Raw genomic sequence first — 26,724 nt, 5'->3', positions numbered from 1 at the left:
ATGCTAATACTCACAGTCACTCACACTCGTTCATGCTCACACTCAGACGATCAGAATCACACTCGCTCATGCTAATACTCACACTCGCTCACACTCGTTCATGCTCACACTCAGACGATCAGAATCACGCTCGCTCATGCTAATACTCACACTCGCTCACACTCGTTCATGCTCACACTCAGACGATCAGAATCACGCTCGCTCATGCTAATACTCACACTCGCTCACACTCGTTCATGCTCACACTCAGACGATCAGAATCACACTCGTTCATGCTAATACTCACAGTCACTCACACTCGTTCATGCTAATACTCACAGTCACTCACACTCGTTCATGCTCACACTCAGACGATCAGAATCACACTCGTTCATGCTAATACTCACAGTCACTCACACTCGTTCATGCTCACACTCAGACGATCAGAATCACACTCGCTCATGCTAATACTCACACTCGCTCACACTCGTTCATGCTCACACTCAGACGATCAGAATCACGCTCGCTCATGCTAATACTCACACTCGCTCACACTCGTTCATGCTAATACTCACAGTCACTCACACTCGTTCATGCTCACACTCAGACGATCAGAATCACACTCGCTCATGCTAATACTCACACTCGCTCACACTCGTTCATGCTCACACTCAGACGATCAGAATCACGCTCGCTCATGCTAATACTCACACTCGCTCACACTCGTTCATGCTCACACTCAGACGATCAGAATCACACTCGCTCATGCTAATACTCACACTCGCTCACACTCGTTCACGCTCACACTCAGACGATCAGAATCACGCTCGCTCGTGCTAATACTCACACTCGCTCACACTTACTCATGCTAACACAAGTCAAGTCACATCTATTTATCTAGCACTTTTATCAATACAGAGTGTGTGTGTGTCAAAGCAGTTTCAAATAGAAACATAGTGTATCAATCATACAAAATGAAAGTAGTAAACACTAAATTGTCAGTTTAAAGTAGTTCATCATTGAATTCAGTGATGTCATTGTCCAGCTCAGTTCAGTTTAAATCACTGGATACGAGGTGTCACCATCTAAGCAAGCCAGAGGAACCAAAACTCCATCGGTGACAGAATGGAGAACACACACTAACACACACTGACGAGTGGGGCGGGACCGAGAGCCGTGGAGCGATTGGGAAGAGCGACACCTGCTCCACTCTCCGGTCTCGAGTCCCACGGAGGAGATCAGAAGGATACAAAAGAGGACGAGAGAGGACCAGACCTGGGCTTTATTTTGTGTTCGGTTTTTGTTTGTGCGCGGCAGTCACACTAATCACACTCATAACCACTGACACTCACACTAACACTCACTCACACCTGCTCATTCACACTCACGTTCACTCGCACTAACACATACCCACTCACACTCACTTCATGCATATAAAGTGCTCTTGTACTGGGGGGTTGCTAGTGTGTTGCTATGCAGTTGCATGATATGGTTATTTATGGGTTTGAAAGTGCTATATAAATCAAATTTACATGAGTTAAGGTTACAAATCATCATTCTGTCATCCTTTATCCCCCTAATCATTTGTTCAAACCTCTTTCTTCAGTAAAACAACCTCGGACCCTGATTCCTTTCATTATATCAAAATTATGATTTGACATTTTTACAAATATATTTTGTGTTTAGCAAAAGAAAGACATGAGGTTAAATAATGACCGAATGATCTGTTTTGTTGGACTACTGAAACGGTAAAAAATGCTTTAAAAGTATGAAACTCTCTCTGTTTTAATGCATGGTGCTGCAGTGCAGTGTGATGTTAGTAATTGTGCTGCTGCTGAGACGGCTGGAGGTGACGGAGGTTAATGATGTGTCGAATCTGTCATCTGCATCACTCCTGTGAATGAGCTGGCCATGTTTGGGCCGTTTGGAGGTGTTAGCATTAGCTCTGTATGACAGCAGCTATATTTCAGCGGGTGCGTCTCCGCTCTGTCGTGTGGTGATAAGCAGTTATAGATCCAGTGGCGTTCAGCATCTCGAGGAAAGTACGGTATGGCCTCGTCTGCAGATAAGCCAGTATTAACCTTGAGCGTAATGAAGTGTGCGGTGGTGTGATGTAATTAATGACTCTGCCCTCGGCTGCTACGCTGCTGACTATACTGACGGTGTTCCCTGCGTACAGTGCAGCCGGCCAATGACCACGCAGCATCCTCCGGCCCGATCCGTGCAAACAGAATCTCCAACCACCAATCAGACGCCTCTGACGCGTGTGCTATATCTGCATTGATGTCATGGACATACTGTTCCAGTATTTCACAAGCACACTGTAAAAACACTACAGTAGCAACATGTTTACCTCAGCACGTATATGATGAAAACTCTTATATTTAAGTCAGTAGTGATTTTCATAATACACGTTTCAAAGCAGCTTTACTGAAAATCATGGTGTTAATGTTTATAATATAGCTGGGCAACATTTTACATTTTGTGAGAAAAAAAAACGTAAAAAGTTCAGATACTATTTTAGTACGATTGAATTTTTGTTAATATTTTGAATTAATTTTTACTTTTACATTTTTATTTTAGCTATAGTTTTAGCAAATTTGGTTGTGTATATTAATTCAATTTTAGTAGTTTTTCTTAATACATACATATTTAATATTATCCTTTTTTTTCAAATTAGTTTTGTAGTACACCGAGTTAAACTAAATTAAAATAAGAAATGTTGCACTGGTAACTAATTGAAATGAAATATATATATATATATGTTTAATTTAATTTCAAGTAACAAAAATGTTTTAATGGGTTTAATTTCAGTTTCAGTTTTAGGTAACTATAATATCCTTTGTTGAGATTTGCTCCATTGTATATATTGTTTTACGTTAGTTTACTTTATGTACATTTACATTATATATAGTCATTTAGCAGATGCTTTAATACAAAGCGACATTACAAATGAGGAGAACAGTAGAAGCAATCAGTGCAACAAGAGAGTAACAGTATACAAGAGCTTTGACAAATCTCGGTTAGACTGCACAGTGCAAGGTTTAAAAACAAAAACAAAAAAAGACCAAACTGAGAAGAATAGAGCAGAATAGAATAGAATAGATAAGTGCTGCTATTAATTGGTCAGGTGCTGGCAACACACACACATAAACACAGCCATCATTATGAGCTGAGTGAATGTTTGCCAAAGCAGAATCCACACACACGCTGCGTGACTGAATATGTGTGTATGTATATAGAGTTGGACATACCTTTATATATCGAGCCAATAAGGTTAAATAAGGACTAATAAGATTTAATAAGATAATGCATGTAATTTCCCTGAACAATGATGGCATTATCATATGATTTACAATGCAAAAAATATCTACATGTCGTTCACTGTAACTAACTGCCAGTAAAATTGACATTTTTCAAAAGGTTTTCAAATCCAAATTGAATTTTTCTTGTTTGAAAGCAGTCATGAAAATGAGCACAAGATCATGATCTGATTTTGTAAAAGTTTGCACAAATTAAGAATGAGAGGAAAATCTCACGCAGTTCAGATGGATTGAGTGAGAAGATTAGAGCTCCTCTGCTGCCCTCTTCTGCTCATCTTCACACACTGCACACACACACACACACACACACACACACGTTTGTTTTTGTGTAAAGTGTGTTCATCCCATAGGTGTAATGGTTTTTATTCTGTAGAAACTGTATATTCTATGGCCCTTCACCAACCCTACACCTAACCCTAACCCTCACAGGAAACTTTGTGCATTTTTACATTCTCACAAAAACTCATTCTGTATGATTTATAAGTGTTTTGAAAAATGGGGACATGGGTTATGTCCTCATAAGTCACTCTCTCCTTGTAATACCTGTGTCATACCCATGTCATTATACAGAGTTGTGTCCTGATATGACACAAAAACAAGAACACACACACACACACACACACACACACAGAAATATATGCACACACACACAGGGTTCACGAGGGTGAAGTACTGGAAGAAGATGTGTTGTCACTCACATCCTCTGATCCAGCAGGAAGTGCTTTGTTCATAGTGAGATCGAGAAGGCAGAGAAATAATGGGATAAATACCAGCATGCTAATTATGCTAACGTCGCAGGGATACGTGACGTCGATACCCACATCTATCATCTATTATCTCTCGGATGGAGTGACACTGACGTTACAGATAAAGTTAAAGAAGCAGACAGCTGCCGTGATCGGTAGGTCAAGGGGGTCAATGGAGGCCACGGAGAGACATCGGGGAGAAAGAGAAACGTTTTCTTCTAGATACACCACTTTCACCCTCTGAATTGTTCGGCACATCCAATGAGACAGTAGTCGGTAAATTCAGGGAGGTGAAGCAGCGTATAAGTCCTTTATACTGTGCCGGTCTATATCTGTGAACCTGGCCCGTCCTGGTCTGGGGTCAGAGACAGGGTCAGGGTCAGGGTCAGCTAGTGTGGATACTTGTCTCAGAGGAGATGTGTGTTCAGGAACAGGAGACAGGAACTAAGGGGAGAGTTCCAGCACGGACGAAGTCAGGAACAAACATCTGGAACGTCAGCCCTCTCTTAATGATGCCCCCCCCCATCATGTGCACTCAGAAGTGGACCCTGAGGACTGACCAGTGATGAAGATTCAGGGCTCCTAAACTAGGATTGAGTGTTGTCAAGTTTCCTCTTGTTTAAGAGAGTAACTCTGCTGAAGTCTCCTCTCTCCAGAGCTCAGCTTAGACAGTTTTATTGGTGAAGAAGGCTCCTAGTGTGATCCTCATTAACTCAGAGTCTCTAGCGCTGAGTGTAGTCCGGTCTCCTCTCGTTCTAGAGTCATCATGCTGAAGCCTCCGCTCTTCAGAGCTCAAAAAAGACAGAAAAGAAGATGATGTATTCCACAGCTGCTCTTTCATACCTGCAGTCGCTCATTTGATTACGAGATAGGCTTCATCCTGTTAATGTCAAGTTTATTGTTTTTTCATCCATGTTTCAGACCCTGGACGCGCTGACCGCGGTCCCCAGCGCCCTCTAGAGGACACAGCATCTCATTCCCTATTCTCAGGGACCCAGTGGTCCATAACCTGAGACGTTTTTACTTAAAACAAACAAAAATATCTACCAGTGGGGTTAGAAAAATAAGAAATAATCTTAATTCAAAGGTTAAACAAGATTATTTATCTCACCCACTGGCAGATATTTTTGCTTGTTTTGATGATTGTTTTATCAAGCGAGCTGTGTGAGGATCTGAGGGAAGGACCTGATTGAAAGCAGTGATGGATGAGTGTTTACGGCTGGGAAAACAAAGCTTTGCTCCACTGACCGCCAGTTACTTTCAAACAGTTTGTATTAAGCTGTAATATAGTAAAACACAGATAGTAAAAGGTGAAATTCAGTAAACACATTATTGATTATGTATGTTTTGTATAGGCAAGCAGATGGAGCCAGAATATAAACACATGTGCTAAGTTTCACATTAAATGGTTTCCCATAAAAAACCATTAGAAGGAAAACACTGAACCATTAAACAGACTGCGTTCATATTCCAGCCTCATGTGAGAATATTACTGTTTTAAATATATTAAGGCACTTTAAGTGTTTTTACAGTGGTTTGTGGAGCTATTTAATGATTGACATGTTGGCGCGGTGCTTAATATGGATTGGAAATGGCCAAAAACTTGCATTCTGTTCACATACCTTTGTTTTATTATTTTAAGAGGTGATCTAAATATTTATGGCTGTGAAACAGATGGAGAGTTGAACGGTTTGTTCTATGGAAGTTTCTCCCACTCCGGTCACGTGACTGAAATCTACGAATAGAGACAGCCCTAAATCACACATCAGTGTCAGACGTATATCTGTAGCAATTGACAACAATACAATGATGAGTCAAAATGACATATTATTCTTTTATTAGCATAATAACATGGTGTTCCATGAATATATTAAGTACATTTCTTACCGTAAATCTAAATGTTTGATTAGTAATATGCATTGCTAAGAACCTCATCTGAACAACTTTAAAGATGATTTTCTCAATATTTAGCTGTTTCTGCTTCCTCAGATTCCAGATTTTCTAATAGTTGTATCTCAGACAGATATTGTCCTCCTCACACACCACACATCACTGAGAGATCATTTATTCAGCTTATAAATCTTAATTAAATGGTTTTGTGCTCCAGGGTCACAAATGGCTTTTTCAGCAACAGTTTTTGATTTCAGCTCCGTAACACATTTGGAAACATGTCAAAATCTTGCCTTGCCTGCTTTTACCAGCGATTGGTTTTTGCCCAGTGTTTTTCTCTCTATATTTGCATAAAGTCAAGGAATTGCCAACCTTTTTGATGCTACTGTCTGCTTTCAATCCCAGATTTCTCCCAGCTCACTCACTGCTCAATAACTGAACCAATACACCACGGACCTGCAGCCGTCCACACGACTCCAGTCACAGTTCTGAGACATGACTTCTGCATTAACAACCCCATCCTCTTCAACACACCCGGTCTGACAGCGGCACACAGCACATGGACGCTCCATCAGCGACAGAAGAGCCTGATTACACCCGTGAAGTCCTGTGAAGCACGGGCTGATGGTTACTCACACACACCGCTGCCAATAAGGCAATGCAAGCGTTTCTAAAGATAGACCCGACTAAACCCCAGTGACCCATGCAGTGACCCGCCGGGTGACCCTGATCACCAGAGAGAGTCAACCAACACAAGCAGAGTCTGAACCTGAGACTGGGAAATCACAGAAGAACACTCTGATCGGGGTTAGAACTGAAATCTTAACCATGAGCTGGGTTAGACTTGTTAAAAACGCAAACACCAAATTAAAATGAAGTGTATTCAGTATAAACATCCAGAGGGAATATCATGGACAATTATACTGAATAAACTGATAGAGGCAGAACTACTGATAGGATTTATCATATAATCTGATCTGAATAACTTAAAGACAGCTGAGTTTCACTGACTGTCTTATTCTCCTGCTTAACACTGCTGAACTATATTGTAGAAAGCGCTATAGACATAAAAGTGATTTAATTTGCCAAGACATACAGAGTTAAAAATGGAATAAATATCATAAAACTCCTCCAGCTGATTGATTATCAGTGTCCTGCAGCACAGAGAGTCATCAGTAACACAGACGTATCTGTAGAAATAGACAATAATTATATATTATTTCTCTTTTCTGCCAAAAATCATGAGGATATTAAGTAAAGATCATGTTCATGAAGATATTTAGTACATTTTCTACTGTAAATATATAAAATCTAAATGTTTGATTAGTAATATACATTGCTAAGAACTTCATCTGAACAACTTTAAAGATGATTTTCTCAATATTTAGATTTTTTTGCTTCCTCAGATTCCAGATTTTCTAATAGTTGTATCTCAGACAAATATTGTCCTCCTCACACACCACACATCACTGAGAGATCATGTATTCAGCTTCAGATGATTTATAATGGTTGGTTTCACAAAATTGACCCTTAAGACTGGTTTAGTGCTCCAGATTGTCAAATATTAAGAATGTGATATTTTTGTACATGTAGGTTGAAGTTATTCAAATCAATCCAATGTGTACAGAGTTGTGCAGAGAGCAACAGAAACATATGTATGATGTATGTTTACGTGTGCAAGATACACTGTCTTTATGTATATATATATATATATATATATATATATAATGTGCACACACTTTGTGTTTCAGTGGTAGACATTGTAAGCAGACTTTGTGGTCACAATTATGAATGCGTGTCAACTGATATAATCTCATTGTATTTTCTATGTACAATAAGCTGAATAATTGCATCTTAAAGTGGAGATATTGATAGAATGCATGAAGCATGAAACTGTGAGAGAAGGAAAGGTTTAGTGTGTGAGCAGTTACTGCCCCCTGCTGCATGACACCGGCATCACACGAGAGAGATCAGGCCAGAACTACTCTAGCTCAGTTACACACATCTCCAGAACTGTTTTAAAGAGTAAATGTTGTTTAAATCAGTGTGAATGAAATATGAACAAAACTTTAGAATAGAGAGAGGAGTAAAATGGTAAAGTTAGGTGTTTAATTGAAGTCTACTGACACAAATAGATAAAGAGCAATAAAATAAACACTTCAGTGTAGATTTGGGATGTTTAGTTTCCACTAGACTGACCATGAAAAACTTTAGTGTCTGGACTTCTGGTGGAGTTTAACTTTAAATGAACTGTTTTCAATGCACTGAGATCATCTTAAAAAATAAAAAATCAAGTATTGGATCTGAATCTAATGACAGGGACACATTCTGCTCATATTTGATCAAAATAAGAAATGACATTAAAGAAGCTTATTTGAGGAGTATTAGAAGATATCTTCCCAGATCTTCATCAGTCTGGTGTCACATGTATGTTATACTAACACATGCAGCATAAACACTTCAGCACAGATGTTATGATTCATGCCTCCGATCGAGCCTTATGATGTCACGCAGCATTCATAAAGGGTTTATGGATCGGATCGGATCGGATCGGATGGGCTCCACACTCGTCTGTCCGTCCTGTGATCATGCACTTCTGCATCTACAGCATCTCTCATGCATTCGGCCCCAAACACCACAGAATATCAGAATGTTTTCTGAGGATCATGTGACTGGAGTAATGATGCGGAAAATTCAGCTTTGAAATCACAGGAATATATTCAATTTGAAAATATATTCAAACAGAAGTCAGCTGTTTTAAACAGTAATGAGATTTCCCAATTTTACTGCTTTGGCTGTGCTTTGGATCAAATAAATGAAGCCTTGGTGAGCAGAAGAGACTTAAACATTAAAGATCTTACTGTTCTACCTTTGACAGGTAGTGTGTCATACACTCATGAGCAGAAGTGCATGTGGCCGATGAAGAGCGGAAATAAAGACCAAAAGAGGGAAGGAGAAAAGAAACGAGATGACAGAGAGAGAGAGAAGCAAAGATAGAGGGCATACTTTTCGCAACGGCGATTCTGCCAACCGGACTTTCTTGGGAGATATCTGTGAAGAGAGCAAGAGAATTAATATCTGTGTATCCCTCTTCAGAGATATCTCCTTCTGCGTCCAGTGCCTTCACCTTCACCACACTAATCACAACTCAAATGGAATTACACTCAAATTGTTTATTTTTATTTTATATATCTATATTAAACTATGTTAAACTGTTGTTAAATTGTATATGTTCAATATTTCAATGAATTAAACATGCTTTTTCATTATAAAAATTCTGAATTAGACAAAAAATGATTTTGGTATAAAAAATTTAAACTAATCATGATAATAATTTTAATGAATAAATTCATGAATAAATTGATGGATGGATGGTATTTGCAGAAACAATAAAACAGAATTTAGTTAAAAAATAAAATGAAATTTGGAGGAAATACAATTTAATTGAACTAAAATAAAATGTAATTTGGGTAAAAATAAAATAGAATAGAATTTTGTAAAAAAAAATCAAGTAAAATGGTATTAGGTTAAAAATAAAACAATTTGGGAACAAATAAAACAGAACTTGGTTCAAAAATAAAATACAATTTGGAGGGGAAAATAATTAGGTAAAAACTAAAATAGAATATGGTAAAAAAAAAATGAAAAGAAAGATAAAATGGTATTAGGTTTAAAATATAAAATAAAATAAAAAGCATAACTTGGTTAAAAATGAAATGGAATTTTGGAAAAAATAAAAGGTATGTTCAGCTTCATTATTTTCTCTTTGTGTTGCTCCAGAGTCACATGCTGAACTGAATCTGAACTGAGATCACCACTGCAGAGCTCCTTCTAAACGACCTCCACGATACCTTCACCTTTGTTCTTTTCAGAGTTTGACACTCATTGTGACCTTTAGATTCTCCTTCAGTTCAGCACACAAAGACATGAAGGTGAGCGAATGATGACAGATGCTTGATTTCTGGGTGAATTTTGTCTGAATTAGAACCATAAAGCTAAGAGCAGTGTAATATTGACACACATGTTCTGGGACTCAAACCCGTGACTCCCATTAGACTAGCTCCAGAACAGATGCGTTATTGTCTCTGACTCTGATGACTACTGATGATGGTCTGCAGAGACACTGGACGCAGACAGGAGACGAGGACAGGACAGCAGAGAGGAGACCAAACACACACATCAACACATCACAGAAGATCCTGCTGACCAGAGCCCTGGTTAGTGCTGATCAGTGCTGGTTAGGCTGGTAAGGGCTGGCTAGTGCTGGTTAGGCTGGTTAGTACTGATTAGGCTGGTTAGTGCTAATTAAGCTGGTTAGTGCTGGTTAGAGCTAATTAAGCTGGTTAGTGCTGGTTAGAGCTGGTAAGGCTGGTTAGTGCTGGTTAGGCTGGTTAGTGCTGGTTAGCACTGGTTAGTGCTGGTTAGCACTGGTTAGTGCTGGTAAGTGCTGGTTAGCGCTGGTTAGTGCTGATTAGTGCTGGTTAGGCTGGTTAGTGCTGATTAGTGCTGGTTAGTGCTGGTTAGGCTGGTTAGTGCTGATTAGGCTGGTTAGTGCTAATTAAGCTGGTTAGTGCTGGTTAGAGCTAATTAAGCTGGTTAGTGCTGGTTAGAGCTAATTAAGCTGGTTAGTGCTGGTTAGAGCTGGTAAGGCTGGTTAGTGCTGGTTAGGCTGGTTAGTGCTGGTTAGCACTGGTTAGTGCTGGTAAGTGCTGGTTAGCGCTGGTTAGTGCTGATTAGTGCTGTTTAGGCTGGTTAGTGCTGATTAGTGCTGGTTAGTGCTGGTTAGGCTGGTTAGTGCTGGTTAGGTTGGTTAGTGCTGGTTAGTGCTGGTTAGGCTGGTTAGTGCTGATTAGGCTGGTTAGTGCTAATTAAGCTGGTTAGTGCTGGTTAGAGCTAATTAAGCTGGTTAGTGCTGGTTAGAGCTGGTTAGGCTGGTTAGTGCTGGTTAGGCTGGTTAGTGCTGGTTAGCACTGGTTAGTGCTGGTAAGTGCTGGTTAGCGCTGGTTAGTGCTGATTAGTGCTGGTTAGGCTGGTTAGTGCTGGTTAGGCTGGTTAGTGCTCGTTAGGTTGGTTAGTGCTGGTTAGGTTGGTTAATGCTGGTTAGTGCTGGTTAAGCAGCAGTAACACAGCTCTGTTCATTGTGTCAGTTCAGCAGCTCTGGTCTCCGGCTGATTCAATCATTTACACTCCACAGAACCCCAAACATCCTACAATTTACAGCTTTCATATTGTGAAAAACTGATATACGTCAAAATATTATTTAGTTAATATTATTATATTTCTATGAAAAAAATATTAAGTATTATTTCTTTAGATATTTCCATTTATTTATCATAATCACATTTTATTTGTTAACTTTATATTAAACTTTTAATTAATTAATTTTGTTTATTTAAATCTAATGATTTACTTATTTAAATCTGTTTATTTATTTATTTTTAGCACTTTTTTGTTCTAAAAATCATTATTTATTTTAATTACATTTTTATTTAATAAATTAATGTTTATTTATATTTTGTTTGTTTAAAATATAATTTTTATTCATTTTTTATTTTCATTGTATTATTATTTTCATTTTATCATCTCATTCATTTAATCAAATTTGTATTTATTTTAAATGCTATTTTATTTAGCTATTTATTTGAATCACATTTTATTTATTTAAAATCTGCCTTTGATTAATACATTAATTTATTTAGTTTACTAACATTTATACATATTTACGAATTTTGTGTTTTTTACAGTTTTCCTCTAAATGTTTCCCTTACAGCCCCAGTTTGAATTCAACATAAACAGCAACTCTACACAAGATTTGATTCTCCTCCATGAAAACATGTGCGCTGCTTTATGATTTATATTTGGGGTTTTGGAGCAGGGCCCATGTTCTCTGATAATCGTCAGTGATTAAACTAAAGAAATGAACCAGTGTGAGAGGACGAGAGCTGTCGGCACAGGAAGTGAGCCGCAGGAACAGGAAGTACCTTCATGGGGGTGATGTAGGAGGGGTCCACCATGGGCTTGGGCCGGTTGGCCGTGTCGGCCAGGAGACTGTGCCATTGCTGCGGCAGACCGGTGAACTTCTGCTGCTGCGGGTCGAAGCCGGTGTGGACGCGGTGCTCGAAGTTAGACGGAGCCGAGATCTCCAGACGCTTCTTCTTCTTCCCAAACATCCTGAAAAATCACAGAGACACGACCACCATCAAACAATCACCTCACCGATTCCAGAAAACATACCATAGTTACATCAATATAATCAAGTCAGGTGACTTTTATTTATATAGCGCTTTTAACAATACGGATTGTGACAAAGCAACTGAACAACATTAAATAGGAGAATAGTGTGTCAATAATGCAAAAAGGCAGTTCATCATTGAATTCAGTGATGTCATCATCCAGGGGTGCATTTCCCGTACAACGACGTAACACACTGATTAACCACACAGAGTACGATGCATTGTTGTTGAAACGATCTAGCTAGTTACGACTGCTTCCTGAACACGGTCGCATCTCCGTCGTTTGAACCACTTTAGTTCAACAACATAGGGCATACTTTTAATGATGTCACACGCGGTGGAGGAATAACTGCTGCTATTGAACTGATTAGACATCTCATAAGATGTTGCTGTATTGAACATGACACCTGATGACTAATTTACTTTTGTTCCCTGTCATTTTTTGTCATCCAGGGTTTCCTTAGGTATTTGTGCACATGCACACTTCAAAAACTGCGTTTTAGTTGAAGCTCAAACATACATTGATTAAAATTAAGTTTTTTTTTTATTAAGACATAATGTAATAAATGTAATAGATTGCACTACATGTTAGCTTGCTTATTGTGCCCAAGAGTATATTTATTTAAGCCTATATCCCTTGCTAACAAGAAACTATGCTTCTAACCACAGCTCAAGAGCTGTAGTTCCTACCACGTAAGTTCGCGACATTGTTTGTGAATGTTCGTTTAAACTATGGTTTCGGGAAACACTGAATCGTTGAACTATGTTGGTAACGACGAAACGTGTCATCATAGTTTTTGCCTGTTGAATATTAAAAACATAAACAAACAAAAAAACTGTTCCTGCTCATCTCCAGACTGGATCTCTTCTCTCCACTTTACCTAATTGCAGATTCAATTATTAGATCTGTCAGAATTAATATTTTTATATTTCGATTTTTGGGGGTGTCAAACTGTAACACCGTGTCTCAACCAGATGTTACGAGATGCGATAAAAAGTATCTTTTTCGTGTAGTTTTTGTCCTGACCACCCGCGACAGCAACATGTGAAAGTTAGCGACATGGAATTCTATTTTAGAAATGTTTTCTATTTTCTGCAATGTCATAACAGGAACAACATACAACAACATTTGGGGTCCTATTTTAACGATCTGAAACGCAAGTGTCAAAGCGCGAAGCGCAAGTAACTTTGTGGGCGGGTCTCGGCGCTGTTGCTATTTTCCCGGCGGGATAAGTGGCTCTTGCGCCCGGCGCAAATATAAAATGGGTGGGTCTGAAGTAGCTTCATTATTCATAGGTGTGGTTTGGGCGTAACGTGAAATAAACCAATCAGAGCGTCATCCAACATTCCCTTTAAAAGCAGGTGCGCTATTTCCATTATGGATTGCTATTATTATGGCGTATTTACCAGGCGCACGCCAGGAGCGGTTCACAGCCAGGAGACTGATGTTCTTGTAAAAGCAGTGAAAGACAGAGAAGTTGTGTTGTATGGGGATGGGAGAAACCCACCCAAAATAGCGTCGGTTAAACAGGCGTGGGAGGAAATAGCCACAACTGTTTCATCGATTTTTTTTCCTGGTTCTTGACGGACAAACCAATTTGTCAGATGTCCTTATATACATATATGTCTTGCCACTATTGGGCAAACGGGTCTGATCCTTAATTACTACAATTAGCCTGAATAATTTGTAAGCTAGATTTATGCCTATTTTTTCACATCTTCGTGGCACACCACAATGATTTCCGTAATCTCATGTGTTAATATTTTTTTAGTGTAACAATTTATGAATCTTAATAAAATCTGTGTAGATTATATGAGCAAAGTGTATGCGCGTTGTGCACGCTATATACATTATGGTCAAGCATGCGCCCTTAAAATAGCATAATGGACAGCGCGCAACGCGCCACTGACTTTAGACTAGGTTTTTTCTGGTCAGTGGCGCAATTGCTTAATGGAACAGCAAAATAGCACCAGGGATTGTTTGCGCAGGAACACGCCTCTTTTTTTGCGCTGAACCGCCCAGGGAGCGCAAGTTCATTCACTAGTTTAGCGACGTGCCTCTGTGGAGGGAAAAGCGCGCTTTGCGCGGGTGCAAAATAGGAATGACACATGCGTCGGTGTACAAAGTCAATTGCGCTGGGTGCAAGATAGGGCCCTTGAAGTGTCAAAACTCATCCTTTCTAATCACCCTACAACTTGCCCGCTTGATCCAATTCCATCTCATCTCCTTCAAGCCATTTCTCCTGCAGTTGTACCTGCACTCACTCACATCATCAACACTTCCCTCCACACTGGTGTTTTTCCCTCATCATTTAGACAGGCACGTATAACTCCACTACTTAAGAAACCCACCCTCAACCCATCTCTTTTAGAGAACTACAGACCAGTTTCCCTTCTTCTTTTTATTGCAAAAACACTTGAACGAGCTGTGTTCAAACAAGTCTCTGAAACAGCCTTGCTCTCAGTTGTTGAAGCCCTAAGACTGGCAAGAGCAGAATCCAGATCTTCAGTACTTATCCTGCTGGATCGGTCCGCTGCTTTTGACACGGTTAACCACCAGATCCTCCTATCAACCCTACTGACAAAGGGCATCTCAGGAACCACACTTCAGTGGTTTGAGTCTTACCTATCAGATAGGTCCTTCAAAGTATCTTGGAGAGGTGAGGTGTCCAAGTCTCAACATCTAACTACTGGGGTGCCTCAGGGCTCGGTTCTTGGACCACTTCTCTTCTCTGTCTGCATGGCATCATTAGGTTCTGTCATTCAGAAACATAGCTTTTCATACCACTGCTATGCTGATGACACTCAACTCTACCTCTCATTCCATCCTGATGATCCGACGGTAGCTATTCACATCTCAGCTTGTCTAACTGACATTTCTTCCTGGATGATGGACCATCACCTTCAACTCAACCTTGCCAAGACAGAACTGCTTGTGATTCCAGCAAACCCATCGTTCCATCACAATTTCACCATCAAGTTAGGCACATCAACCATAACTCCTTCAAAAACAGCTAGAAGTCTTGGAGTTATGATTGATGATCAGCTGACTTTCTCAGACCACATTGCTAAAACTGTCCGATCCTGCAGATCTGCTTTATTCAACATCAAGAAGATCAAGCCCTTTCTTTGGGATCATGCTGCACAACTCCTTGTTCAAGCTCTTGTTCTGTGGCTGGACTATTGCAATGCTCTCTTGTCAGGTCTTCCAGCCAATTTTATCAAACCTTTACAATTAATTCAGAACGCGGCAGCAAGATTAATTTTTCATCATAATATACACAGATATAGAAATATTCACCATACAGTATGTTTATAGCATTCAGCAGGCACATCTGTCTCTAAATAAGAAAGGCTTTTTATCAGATTAATTGATTAATCAAAGAATATTCAGCCAGCTAATCAATTATCAAAATAATTAAAAATAATTAAAAACACACACTCACACACACACTCACACACATTCACACACTCACACACATTCACACACTCACACACACACACAAACACACACTCACTCACACACACACACACAGACACTCACACACACACACTCTCACACACACACTCACACACACACACACACACACACACACACACACTCACACACACACACACACACACACACTCACACACACACTCACACACTCACTCACACACACACACACACAAATTCCTTTTTGGATCCTCCCCCTAAATTCTGTTTCAGTTTTATTTATTTGTATTATTTTATTTTTGTGTTAATTTGTGTTTTACAATTTATTACAAATGTATTAACTCTAATGCTTTAATTATAACAGTTAATAATCACCTTTATTCACCTGCTCACACACAGAGTCTTTCCTCATCACAGTTTGTGAAAGCTGACACTCACAGAAACACACACCAGATCTACAAAACATACACTAATACTCAGCCTTTGAGTCAGTTTCCAAAACACAACACACAATTCTTTGTGTAACACACATCTAACAGGAATTAATATTATGGCAAATGTATTTTAAACTATTGTATTATTATTGTTATTGTAGTAGAAAGGTGTGTCTGAGCTCTGAAGTGTCCTGAAGCTCTCTCGTATCGAGGCGTGATCAGAGTCTGTGGGGACTGAGGGATTATGGGCCGGGGGGCGGCTCGTGGAGGGTGACCCAGATCAGGGCAGACAGACCCAAAATGGGATTACAGAGACTGGAGAAAGCTTACAGGATCCTAAACTTCACATCCAAACTACAGAGCATCAGGACTGGAGATACAATCACCATCATTATCTGATGATCACTGCTCCTCCAATCAGCTGAGAGCAACATCATTAATATTAAACAGATCACTCAGAGCCTGACATCTGATTGGATGAGACTTCGAGTGTGAATAAAACACACACTGCAGGAGAGTTTAGCGCTCCGCGATGTTCATCTCACACACAGACTGTATAACAACATGGACGAAGTGTGCTTTTCTGTTTTCTGAAGAAAGTTTTTAAAGCTCAAAGAGGCCGGAGTTGGTTGCTGAAGTTCTTGAACCTGAAGAGTGAAACTAGCTCTATAGACCAAAGTCACTTCATGAACCGGGCTGTTAACATGTTGTTTTTCTGCTGTAAAGTTGGGAATTAAAGCTATTTTAAGAAAACATTTTGATAAATTAGGTTGTTTTATGCATAGAAATAATTAGATATGCTAAAACAATTTAATAACATTAAAATAATATGGTGGGCCATAAATGTAATTAAAAAAATAATAATAATAAATTGATGTGAAAATCTACAAGTTTCATGATTTTAATGAATTATACATGCTTTTTGATTTATACAATTTAATTTTACTATTAAAAAGGAGTCAAGATAAAGTTTAATGGAATAAAAAAATGCATTGTAAATGCATCTTCATTTAAGAATGATTTTAACAAAGGTTTACTGAACAAATTGCTCTTTACATAAATTCTATTATAATTTAAATTTTCTAAGAGATAAAAATGTACCTCAGCTTCTGCTCTTTACTTTAGGGTGCCCTTTAACATTATTATAAGATTACAATTAAAAACACAGCCCACACTTAAATCTGATTACTATTTATTTTTAACTATAATAATCTACACTCAAATTAAAAATAATTTCTATTATATATATATTATATTTCTATTTGTTGTTTAAATATAATAATGTATAGTTATAACTCCATAAAAATATAAATATTAAATATTTAAATAATGAAGACATCACTAACAGTTAAAGTAAATATGAAGTAAAGTCTTATATTTCCTAATTTAGGATTGCTCTTCTCTAGACTGGTGACTTTCTGAGGGAAATCAGGTTTTAAAGATGAAACGGATGAAACACTGATTAAGATACAGATAGATGCAGTGTTACACCCATAAAATAAATCAATAGTTAGTCTGTTAGTCTCGGGTTTAGACCCATGTAACCTTGTATTCTGATAAACAGAGTTATGACATCAACATTTTAGATTCTGGTCAGATTTCACAATTCTGCAGCAAACAGTGATATAAAGTCCAAACACTGTTAAAGACAAGTAATTAGAAACAATTAAACTGTACCAATTACAACCAGTAGAACAATTAAATACAATAGAATAAAGTCGTTCAGACCTGTAAGGCTTTCTTCAGTGAAACACAAAAGAAGATGTTTTGAGAAATGTTCAGAGAAGAAAGAAACTCACAGAGATTTGATGATTTCTGGATGAACGAAGCAGAAATAATCTTTACACACATCCATGTGACACTGGTGTATTTACATTGCAAAAGATTTTTCTGGACAATTTTCCTTATAGAATACTGTTTTAATAATAAGTGTCATTAGTAGTAATACCATCATTACATAAGCTAATATATTTCTGTCACAATTTCTTCAAGTTAAACCAAATGTTATTCCCAGGTTGTTGTGAAGACCTTTAGGTTTCTGCTGATATATGATATGATGATAGTTGTACGGTAAATAAACGGTAAAATGCTCCTGAAGTGACGCTCAGAGCATTATGTTTATGTGTTCATGTTCTCAGACGCTGAAAAGCATCAGGTGTGCATCGAATCCTCACGTTTGTGCCATTCATTCATATTTAAATTGTATTTTTGCAGATTAATATTCACAGAAACTAGTCCATATCATGTTTGGATTTAACTGTACAGACTTACTTTTGACTTACCGACCAAAACTGTAAAAAACAAAAAGGTTGGTAAAAAAAAAACACATTAAACTGATGAAAATTACTAAAAGAGTTGAAGGGGAAATGCTATAAAAATTTATGATATTTGATAGAAGAGCTGACGAACCTCAAGCTGAAGTCTGTTACAGCAGAAGATCAGGACTTCAGTTAAACATGTGGTGGGGGTTTATGGGTAAATAATCCCATCAGCCCCTGCAGCAGCTCCTATCAGTGACATCACATGATCAGGACATGTGTGGTTTACTGAAGATCATTTCCTGTCTCTTTCGCCATCATCATCACCATCATCATCATCATCATCAGTGCTGTAATCACTGCTCTTCTGCTCTTCTCACAGCAGTCAGTTATTTCTAGCACAGTTTAACTGCACATCACTCGTCACTCGTCATCCCTCGTCACTCGTCACTCGTCATCACTCGTCACTCGTCACTCGTCATCACTCGTCACTCGTCACTCGTCATCACTCGTCACTCGTCACTCGTCATCACTCGTCACTCGTCACTCGTCATCACTCGTCATCACTCGTCACTCGTCACTCGTCATCACTCGTCATCACTCGTCACTCGTCACTCGTCATCACTCGTCACTCGTCATCACTCGTCACTCGTCACTCGTCACTCGTCATCACTCGTCACTCATCATCACTCGTCACTCGTCACTCGTCATCACTCGTCACTCGTCATCACTCGTCACTCATCACTCGTCATCACTCATCACTCGTCATCACTCGTCACTCGTCACTCGTCACTCGTCATCACTCGTCACTCGTCACTCGTCACTCGTCATCACTCGTCACTCGTCATCACTCGTCACTCGTCACTCGTCACTCGTCACTCGTCACTCGTCATCACTCGTCACTCGTCATCACTCGTCACTCATCACTCGTCACTCGTCACTCGTCACTCGTCACTCGTCACTCGTCATCACTCGTCACTCGTCACTCGTCATCACTCGTCACTCATCACTCGTCATCACTCGTCACTCGTCATCACTCGTCACTCGTCACTCGTCATCACTCATCACTCGTCACTCTTCACTCGTCATCACTCATCACTCGTCACTCGTCACTCGTCATCACTCGTCACTCGTCATCACTCGTCACTCGTCACTCATCACTCGTCATCACTCGTCACTCGTCACTCGTCATCACTCGTCAATCGTCACTCGTCACTCGTCATCACTCGTCACTCGTCACTCGTCATCACTCGTCACTCGTCACTCGTCATCACTCGTCACTCGTCATCACTCGTCACTCGTCATCACTCGTCATCACTCGTCACTCGTCATCACTCGTCACTCGTCACTCGTCATCACTCATCACTCGTCACTCTTCACTCGTCATCACTCATCACTCGTCACTCGTCACTCGTCATCACTCGTCACTCGTCACTCATCACTCGTCATCACTCGTCACTCGTCACTCGTCATCACTCGTCAATCGTCACTCGTCACTCGTCATCACTCGTCACTCGTCACTCGTCATCACTCGTCACTCGTCACTCGTCATCACTCGTCACTCGTCACTCGTCACTCGTCATCACTCGTCATCACTCGTCACTCGTCACTCGTCATCACTCGTCACTCGTCACTCGTCATCACTCGTCACTCGTCACTCGTCATCACTCGTCACTCGTCACTCGTCACTCGTAACTCGTCATCACTCGTCACTCGTCATCACTCGTCACTCGTCACTCGTCATCACTCGTTCACTCGTCACTCGTCATCACTCGTCACTCGTTCACTCGTCACTCGTCATCACTCGTCACTCGTCATCACTCGTCACTCGTCACTCGTCACTCGTCATCACTCGTCACTCGTCACTCGTCATCACTCGTCACTCGTCACTCGTCATCACTCGTCACTCGTCATCACTCGTCACTCGTCACTCGTCACTCGTCATCACTCGTCACTCGTCACTCGTCATCACTCGTCACTCGTCATCACTCGTCACTCGTCGTCACTCGTCATCACTCGTCACTCGTCATCACTCGTCATCACTCGTCATCACTCGTCACTCGTCATCACTCGTCACTCGTCACTCGTCACTCGTCATCACTCGTCACTCGTCATCACTCGTCACTCGTCACTCGTCATCACTCGTCACTCGTCATCACTCGTCACTCGTCACTCGTCATCACTCGTCACTCGTTCACTCATCACTCGCACTCGTCATCACTCGTCACTCGTCATCACTCGTCACTCGTCACTCGTCATCACTCGTCACTCGTCACTCGTCATCACTCGTCACTCGTCACTCGTCACTCGTCATCACTCGTCACTCGTCACTCGTCATCACTCGTCACTCGTCACTCGTCATCACTCGTCACTCGTCATCACTCGTCACTCGTCACTCGTCATCACTCGTCACTCGTCATCACTCGTCACTCGTCACTCGTCATCACTCGTCACTCGTCATCACTCGTCACTCGTCACTCGTCATCACTCGTCACTCGTCATCACTCGTCACTCGTCACTCGTCATCACTCGTCACTCGTCACTCGTCATCACTCGTCACTCGTCACTCGTCATCACTCGTCACTCGTCACTCATCACTCGTCATCACTCGTCACTCGTCACTCGTCATCACTCGTCCCTCGTCACTCGTCACTCGTCATCACTCGTCACTCGTCACTCGTCATCACTCGTCACTCGTCACTTCATCACTCGTCATCACTCGTCACTCGTCACTCGTCATCACTCGTCCCTCGTCACTCGTCACTCGTCATCACTCGTCACTCGTCACTCGTCATCACTCGTCACTCGTCACTCGTCATCACTCGTCACTCGTCACTCGTCATCACTCGTCACTCGTCATCACTCGTCACTCGTCACTCGTCATCACTCATCACTCGTCATCACTCGTCACTCGTCACTCGTCATCACTCGTCACTCGTCATCACTCGTCACTCGTCACTCGTCATCACTCGTCACTCGTCATCACTCGTCACTCGTCACTCGTCATCACTCGTCACTCGTCACTCGTCATCACTCGTCACTCGTCACTCATCACTCGTCATCACTCGTCACTCGTCACTCGTCATCACTCGTCCCTCGTCACTCGTCACTCGTCATCACTCGTCACTCGTCACTCGTCATCACTCGTCACTCGTCACTCATCACTCGTCATCACTCGTCACTCGTCACTCGTCATCACTCGTCCCTCGTCACTCGTCACTCGTCATCACTCGTCACTCGTCACTCGTCATCACTCGTCACTCGTCATCACTCGTCACTCGTCATCACTCGTCACTCGTCACTCGTCATCACTCGTCACTCGTCATCACTCGTCACTCGTCACTCGTCATCACTCATCACTCGTCATCACTCGTCACTCGTCACTCGTCATCACTCGTCCCTCGTCACTCGTCATCACTCGTCACTCGTCACTCGTCATCACTCGTCACTCGTCACTCGTCATCACTCGTCACTCGTCACTCATCACTCGTCATCACTCGTCACTCGTCACTCGTCATCACTCGTCCCTCGTCACTCGTCATCACTCGTCACTCGTCACTCGTCATCACTCGTCACTCGTCACTCGTCATCACTCGTCACTCGTCATCACTCGTCACTCGTCACTCGTCATCACTCGTCACTCGTCACTCGTCATCACTCGTCACTCGTCACTCATCACTCGTCATCACTCGTCACTCGTCACTCGTCATCACTCGTCCCTCGTCACTCGTCACTCGTCATCACTCGTCACTCGTCACTCGTCATCACTCGTCACTCGTCACTCATCACTCGTCATCACTCGTCACTCGTCACTCGTCATCACTCGTCCCTCGTCACTCGTCACTCGTCATCACTCGTCACTCGTCACTCGTCATCACTCGTCACTCGTCATCACTCGTCACTCGTCATCACTCGTCACTCGTCACTCGTCATCACTCGTCACTCGTCATCACTCGTCACTCGTCACTCGTCATCACTCATCACTCGTCATCACTCGTCACTCGTCACTCGTCATCACTCGTCCCTCGTCACTCGTCATCACTCGTCACTCGTCACTCGTCATCACTCGTCACTCGTCACTCGTCATCACTCGTCACTCGTCACTCATCACTCGTCATCACTCGTCACTCGTCACTCGTCATCACTCGTCCCTCGTCACTCGTCATCACTCGTCACTCGTCACTCGTCATCACTCGTCACTCGTCACTCGTCAACCAACATGGTTGACAGCTGTTGATGCACAATTACCATTTTAGATCGACATACTCTACAGAGTAAGATTTCTATTCAAACTGAAAGCATAAATCTATAATAATTTTCTAAGCACAATGCAAAACTGTGACGTTTAATTTCCTGACGCTCAGCGCTAAACCCAGAAGTGCACATCATGAGGGGGGTGATATAAGATCAAATTCATATCAATATTTTACACTGACCAGATGATATTGATATTATATTGTGATATGTGAAAAAACTACAGGCGAAGTATTTAGGGATTGGTGAGTGATTGGACATAGACCTGAAATCATCAATGTTGTAAACATCAGTGCTGATTAATACAGAAACAGAACGTCATCAGTTCACTGTCACAGCAGACAACATCACCGGCTTCTGTTTGCTTGTGTCACGTCTGGTGTAGATGCAGAGACTCCCTGAAATACATCTCTGATTCATCGATGGCAGATCTAGTGGTCAGCTACGACTGATAACAGAGCGCTCAGGTACTGCGAGTCATGCTGAGGTCACTCAGATATGTCAAATCAATATTTTGCACTCAATTATTACCTATCGGTCAATGGAACATTACACAGTGTAGTCTTTATCACCCTGCAGAGGTTTATTTTGCTGAATAATCTGTTCACTATCCCTCAGTTACTGGAGCAGGGGATTTGTGCTCTATTAGTTTGGTCTTTATCATCATTTGTGTTCAAATTTGCAACTATATGAATATACAAGTTGAATACATCAATATATAACAGTGTCCATGGTATAGCAAAATCCATATCATGGAACAACATCATACTGGTATTCACTTTAATATCATATCATTTTAAGTTATATTTGATGGGTCACACATGTCGTGTGAGGACCACACCAAATCTCCAGGGTCTCATATGAAAACCAGGCTGAAAAACTGTTTTAGTCTAAAAACTGTATATACTATACTGGGCACACACACACACTCACACAGACACATACACACACTCACACACACACACCCACACACTCACACACACACACAGAGACAGACACAGACACACACTCACACACACAAACGCACACACGCACACACACACACACGCACACACACAGAGACACACACACACGCACACACACACACACACTCACACAGACACACACACATATACTTATGGTTTACGGGGACTCTCCATATGCGTAATGATTATTACACTGTAAAACTGTATTTTCTATCACCCTACACCTAAACCTTCCCCTCACAGGAAACTTTCTGCATTTTAACAATAAAAAAAAAAAAGCTTTGTTTACATTATTTAATCTGGGGTCGTCACGTAACAGACCAGGCAAGAAGCTCGTTGAAGGCATTAAACTGTGAGAATCTTAAAAGACTCCGTGCAAAGTTAAAAAAGTGCCACCCCTTTAAACAGTGACTGGTGCAGAATGTAATGATGACGGCTCGTGGTTGATATGTGTAACGCTGAAGAGAATCCTTTCTCCTGCTCCTCAGAATCACTCTCAACAGGAATCTGCACAACTCACATTAAAAGACAGTCTTACACTAGAAGACACTGAGTTGATTTATCCAGCTTTTAAACGGATGGCTAGGCTTCGGTCAAGTAGATCTCTGACCAGTACCTTCACTGGCTTCCACAGATGCAATTCACTGCAGCTTCTTCTGCAACTGGTAACCTCTGACCTCTGACCTCTGCGGCAATCCACCTGTCACTCAAGAGGCCACGCCCTTAATTATGCAGAACCTTGAGGCTTAATATATTTTAAATGAAGGCATGTCATGAAGGGCAAAATTAGCTATATAGACCAAAACAACTTTTTGTACCAGGCCGTAAACATTTGGTTTCACGAGAGAGACCAAAACATGCAGACACCCTGACACTGAACACACATTTTAAAGCAGAATAACTAGCTTTAGAATTGTTTCTAATAGAAAGAAGTGTGTAAACTTTCCTACTTGTCCTATCTGCAAACATATTACAGCATTCAATGCTCTAGCAATCAAGAAATATACGTACAGCAGCCTTAAACACAACATCCGTACGGTTCAAGACAACGACGAGCGTCGATCTGCTGTCCTGATGTTAGTTCAAGAGCATCCTAACGGCAGATAAACTCCTGCAGATGTTCAAACACTCATAAATCATTGTGTGTGTGTCTGACATCATTCACAACGACTCGTGAAGCCCGCGGCGCACACATCTGCGTCTGCTCTTCTCTTCATGCGTTATCATGTTGCGTGTGTGTTTAGGATTCTGGGTAATATTTGTGCAGTTGATTACATCATCTCTAGCAGCTGATCATAAAATCAGTCTTTAATTACAGACAGAAGCAGCAGCATTAAAACGTGATTACTGAGCTGCTCGCTTTATATCTCGAGCACTGGACTCAAACTGCTTCCTGTCAGCTGCGCTTCTATGAACAGACTCTTGGTACGGATTCATTCGCTCACACTCACTGGAGCGTTACTTACATCACACACAGGATACTTCACATTAACAGCAGTTATGTGAAGCACATTATGAATTCATCTTTGTTAATGTTAATTAATAAAAACATTGCTGTTCAATCCCTTTCAGCTTTTCTTGAGTTCCTCACCATGAAACACAACAGAACATCTCAAAAGGAGACGCAGAGACACACTGAAGATCAGAGACATTTCTCTTCAGAAACTCTCGTGATGTTCTTACATTAATATCACATGTGAAGACAAAACAGGAAGGTGGAACACATCAGATGTGATTAATAATTTATATTAGCAGCAGACATACTGTATAAATGATGTTATTTCTGAGCCGGAAACACCAGTGAGCGTCCAAACGCTGTAAACATCTCAAGAGTATCTCAAGAGTGTTTGAGAGAAGGTTTCTCAAATTAGTGGTTACTAGATACAGATTAAAGCCAAGATGAAACATACAAATTAAATCAAATAATAAAAAAGCTAATAAAATCTAAATCACAATCCTGATCTGTGAATCAAACACAACTAATTCTGATCAGAGCCTCCAGAAGAAGCAAATGCTCCAGAGACTGGATGTGTCATGATGAGAGGAACTTCCTGAAGTCCAGAGGAAGTGATGGAGAGCATCCTGCTGCGTCCTGATTGGATGAAGGAGTGACCAATCAGATCGGCTGATGCTACTGAGACCATATAAACACGCATCAAGACACTGACCTCGATACAGACTGTTGTACTGAAGCATGATGATCAGCTCACACACACACTGGAGAATCACAGTCGAATCCAATCCAGTCAAGATATAACTTTAAACTTAGACTCCTCCTAAATACGTTCAGATCAATAATCATCTTTAAATGATTCGTTCACTAAAACGTAAGAACTGGATGAAAATGTGTTCATCCTCAGGTCATCTAAGATTTAGATGAGTTTGTTTCTTGATCAGATTCACTGTCTCACTGCAGTCAATGGGTGCCGTCAGAATAAGAGTCTGATAAAACATCCCAATAATCCACAGCACTCCAGTCCATCAGTGAACATCTGGAGAAGACAAAACCTGAAACACATCCAGCATTAAGATGATTTTAACTCAAACACATAGAGTCTATAATCCATGATAACACTTCCTCCAGTGAAAAGTGCATCTCCTGTCGTCTCTCACATCAGAATCCAGACACAGATCTGTTTAAACGCTGCTTGATCTGTGCAGATCTCTCTCCTGATTCAGACCAGAACACTTCTTCACTGGAGGAAGTGTTATTATGAACTCGTATTTCAGTAAAAAAAGTCTTAAAAAAACTCTCAATTTTCTATTTCACACAGAATACAGATCACTGTCCGAACCACAGAAATAAAAGCAAACTATCTGAATTGCATAGCATCATTTTTCTCCCCAATGCATCATATCGCATTGAATCACATTGAGTCGAAATCAGATCGCACTGCATCATAATAGTAAACTGTTGTGAGATGCACATCTGTAGATGGACGTGATCCTCACATCTTCTGACAGTCAGACTCATGTTAGACATCGAGGTTTGCTAAAGCACAACACAGCGGGAACGACTGCTATTTCCAGCACAAAACCGTCTGGAACGATTGTGACCTGCTGTGCTCATTGAGCAGCACTGAACTCTAACGATTCTTTAATTGTCTCTAAACTAATGACACAGAGCTCTTTACTCCTGCTCTGATTCACATCAGACATCACGATATCAGCCGTTACTCCATAAACCGACAAACACTGTGCAGAAC

The 26,724-nt window shown here is 40.9% G+C and overlaps 1 protein-coding gene across 3 annotated transcripts in view; it reads right to left on the bottom strand.

The window, feature by feature from the left end:
* The window catches only part of LOC113077981 (serine/threonine-protein kinase PAK 5-like), a 57,173-nt gene that overhangs the window by 28,453 nt on the left and 1,996 nt on the right, over positions 1–26,724 (bottom strand). For 2 of the 3 annotated variants that reach the window (XM_026250237.1, XM_026250238.1), the window contains exons 2-3: positions 11,920–12,109; positions 8,945–8,989 (exon numbers count right to left, since the gene is read on the bottom strand). In XM_026250237.1, coding sequence (XP_026106022.1) covers positions 8,945–8,989; positions 11,920–12,108 — 234 coding nt within the window. In that variant the 5' untranslated portion in view covers position 12,109. The remainder of the gene's footprint in view (positions 1–8,944; positions 8,990–11,919; positions 12,110–26,724) is intronic. The other variant, XM_026250239.1, reaches the window with a different exon arrangement.

Source organism: Carassius auratus, unplaced genomic scaffold (genome assembly GCF_003368295.1).
Source record: "Carassius auratus strain Wakin unplaced genomic scaffold, ASM336829v1 scaf_tig00023703, whole genome shotgun sequence".
NCBI classification, from domain to species: domain Eukaryota; kingdom Metazoa; phylum Chordata; class Actinopteri; order Cypriniformes; family Cyprinidae; genus Carassius; species Carassius auratus.
Note: the sequence above shows the minus strand (reverse complement) of the source record. Positions and strands in the feature narration are given on the sequence as shown.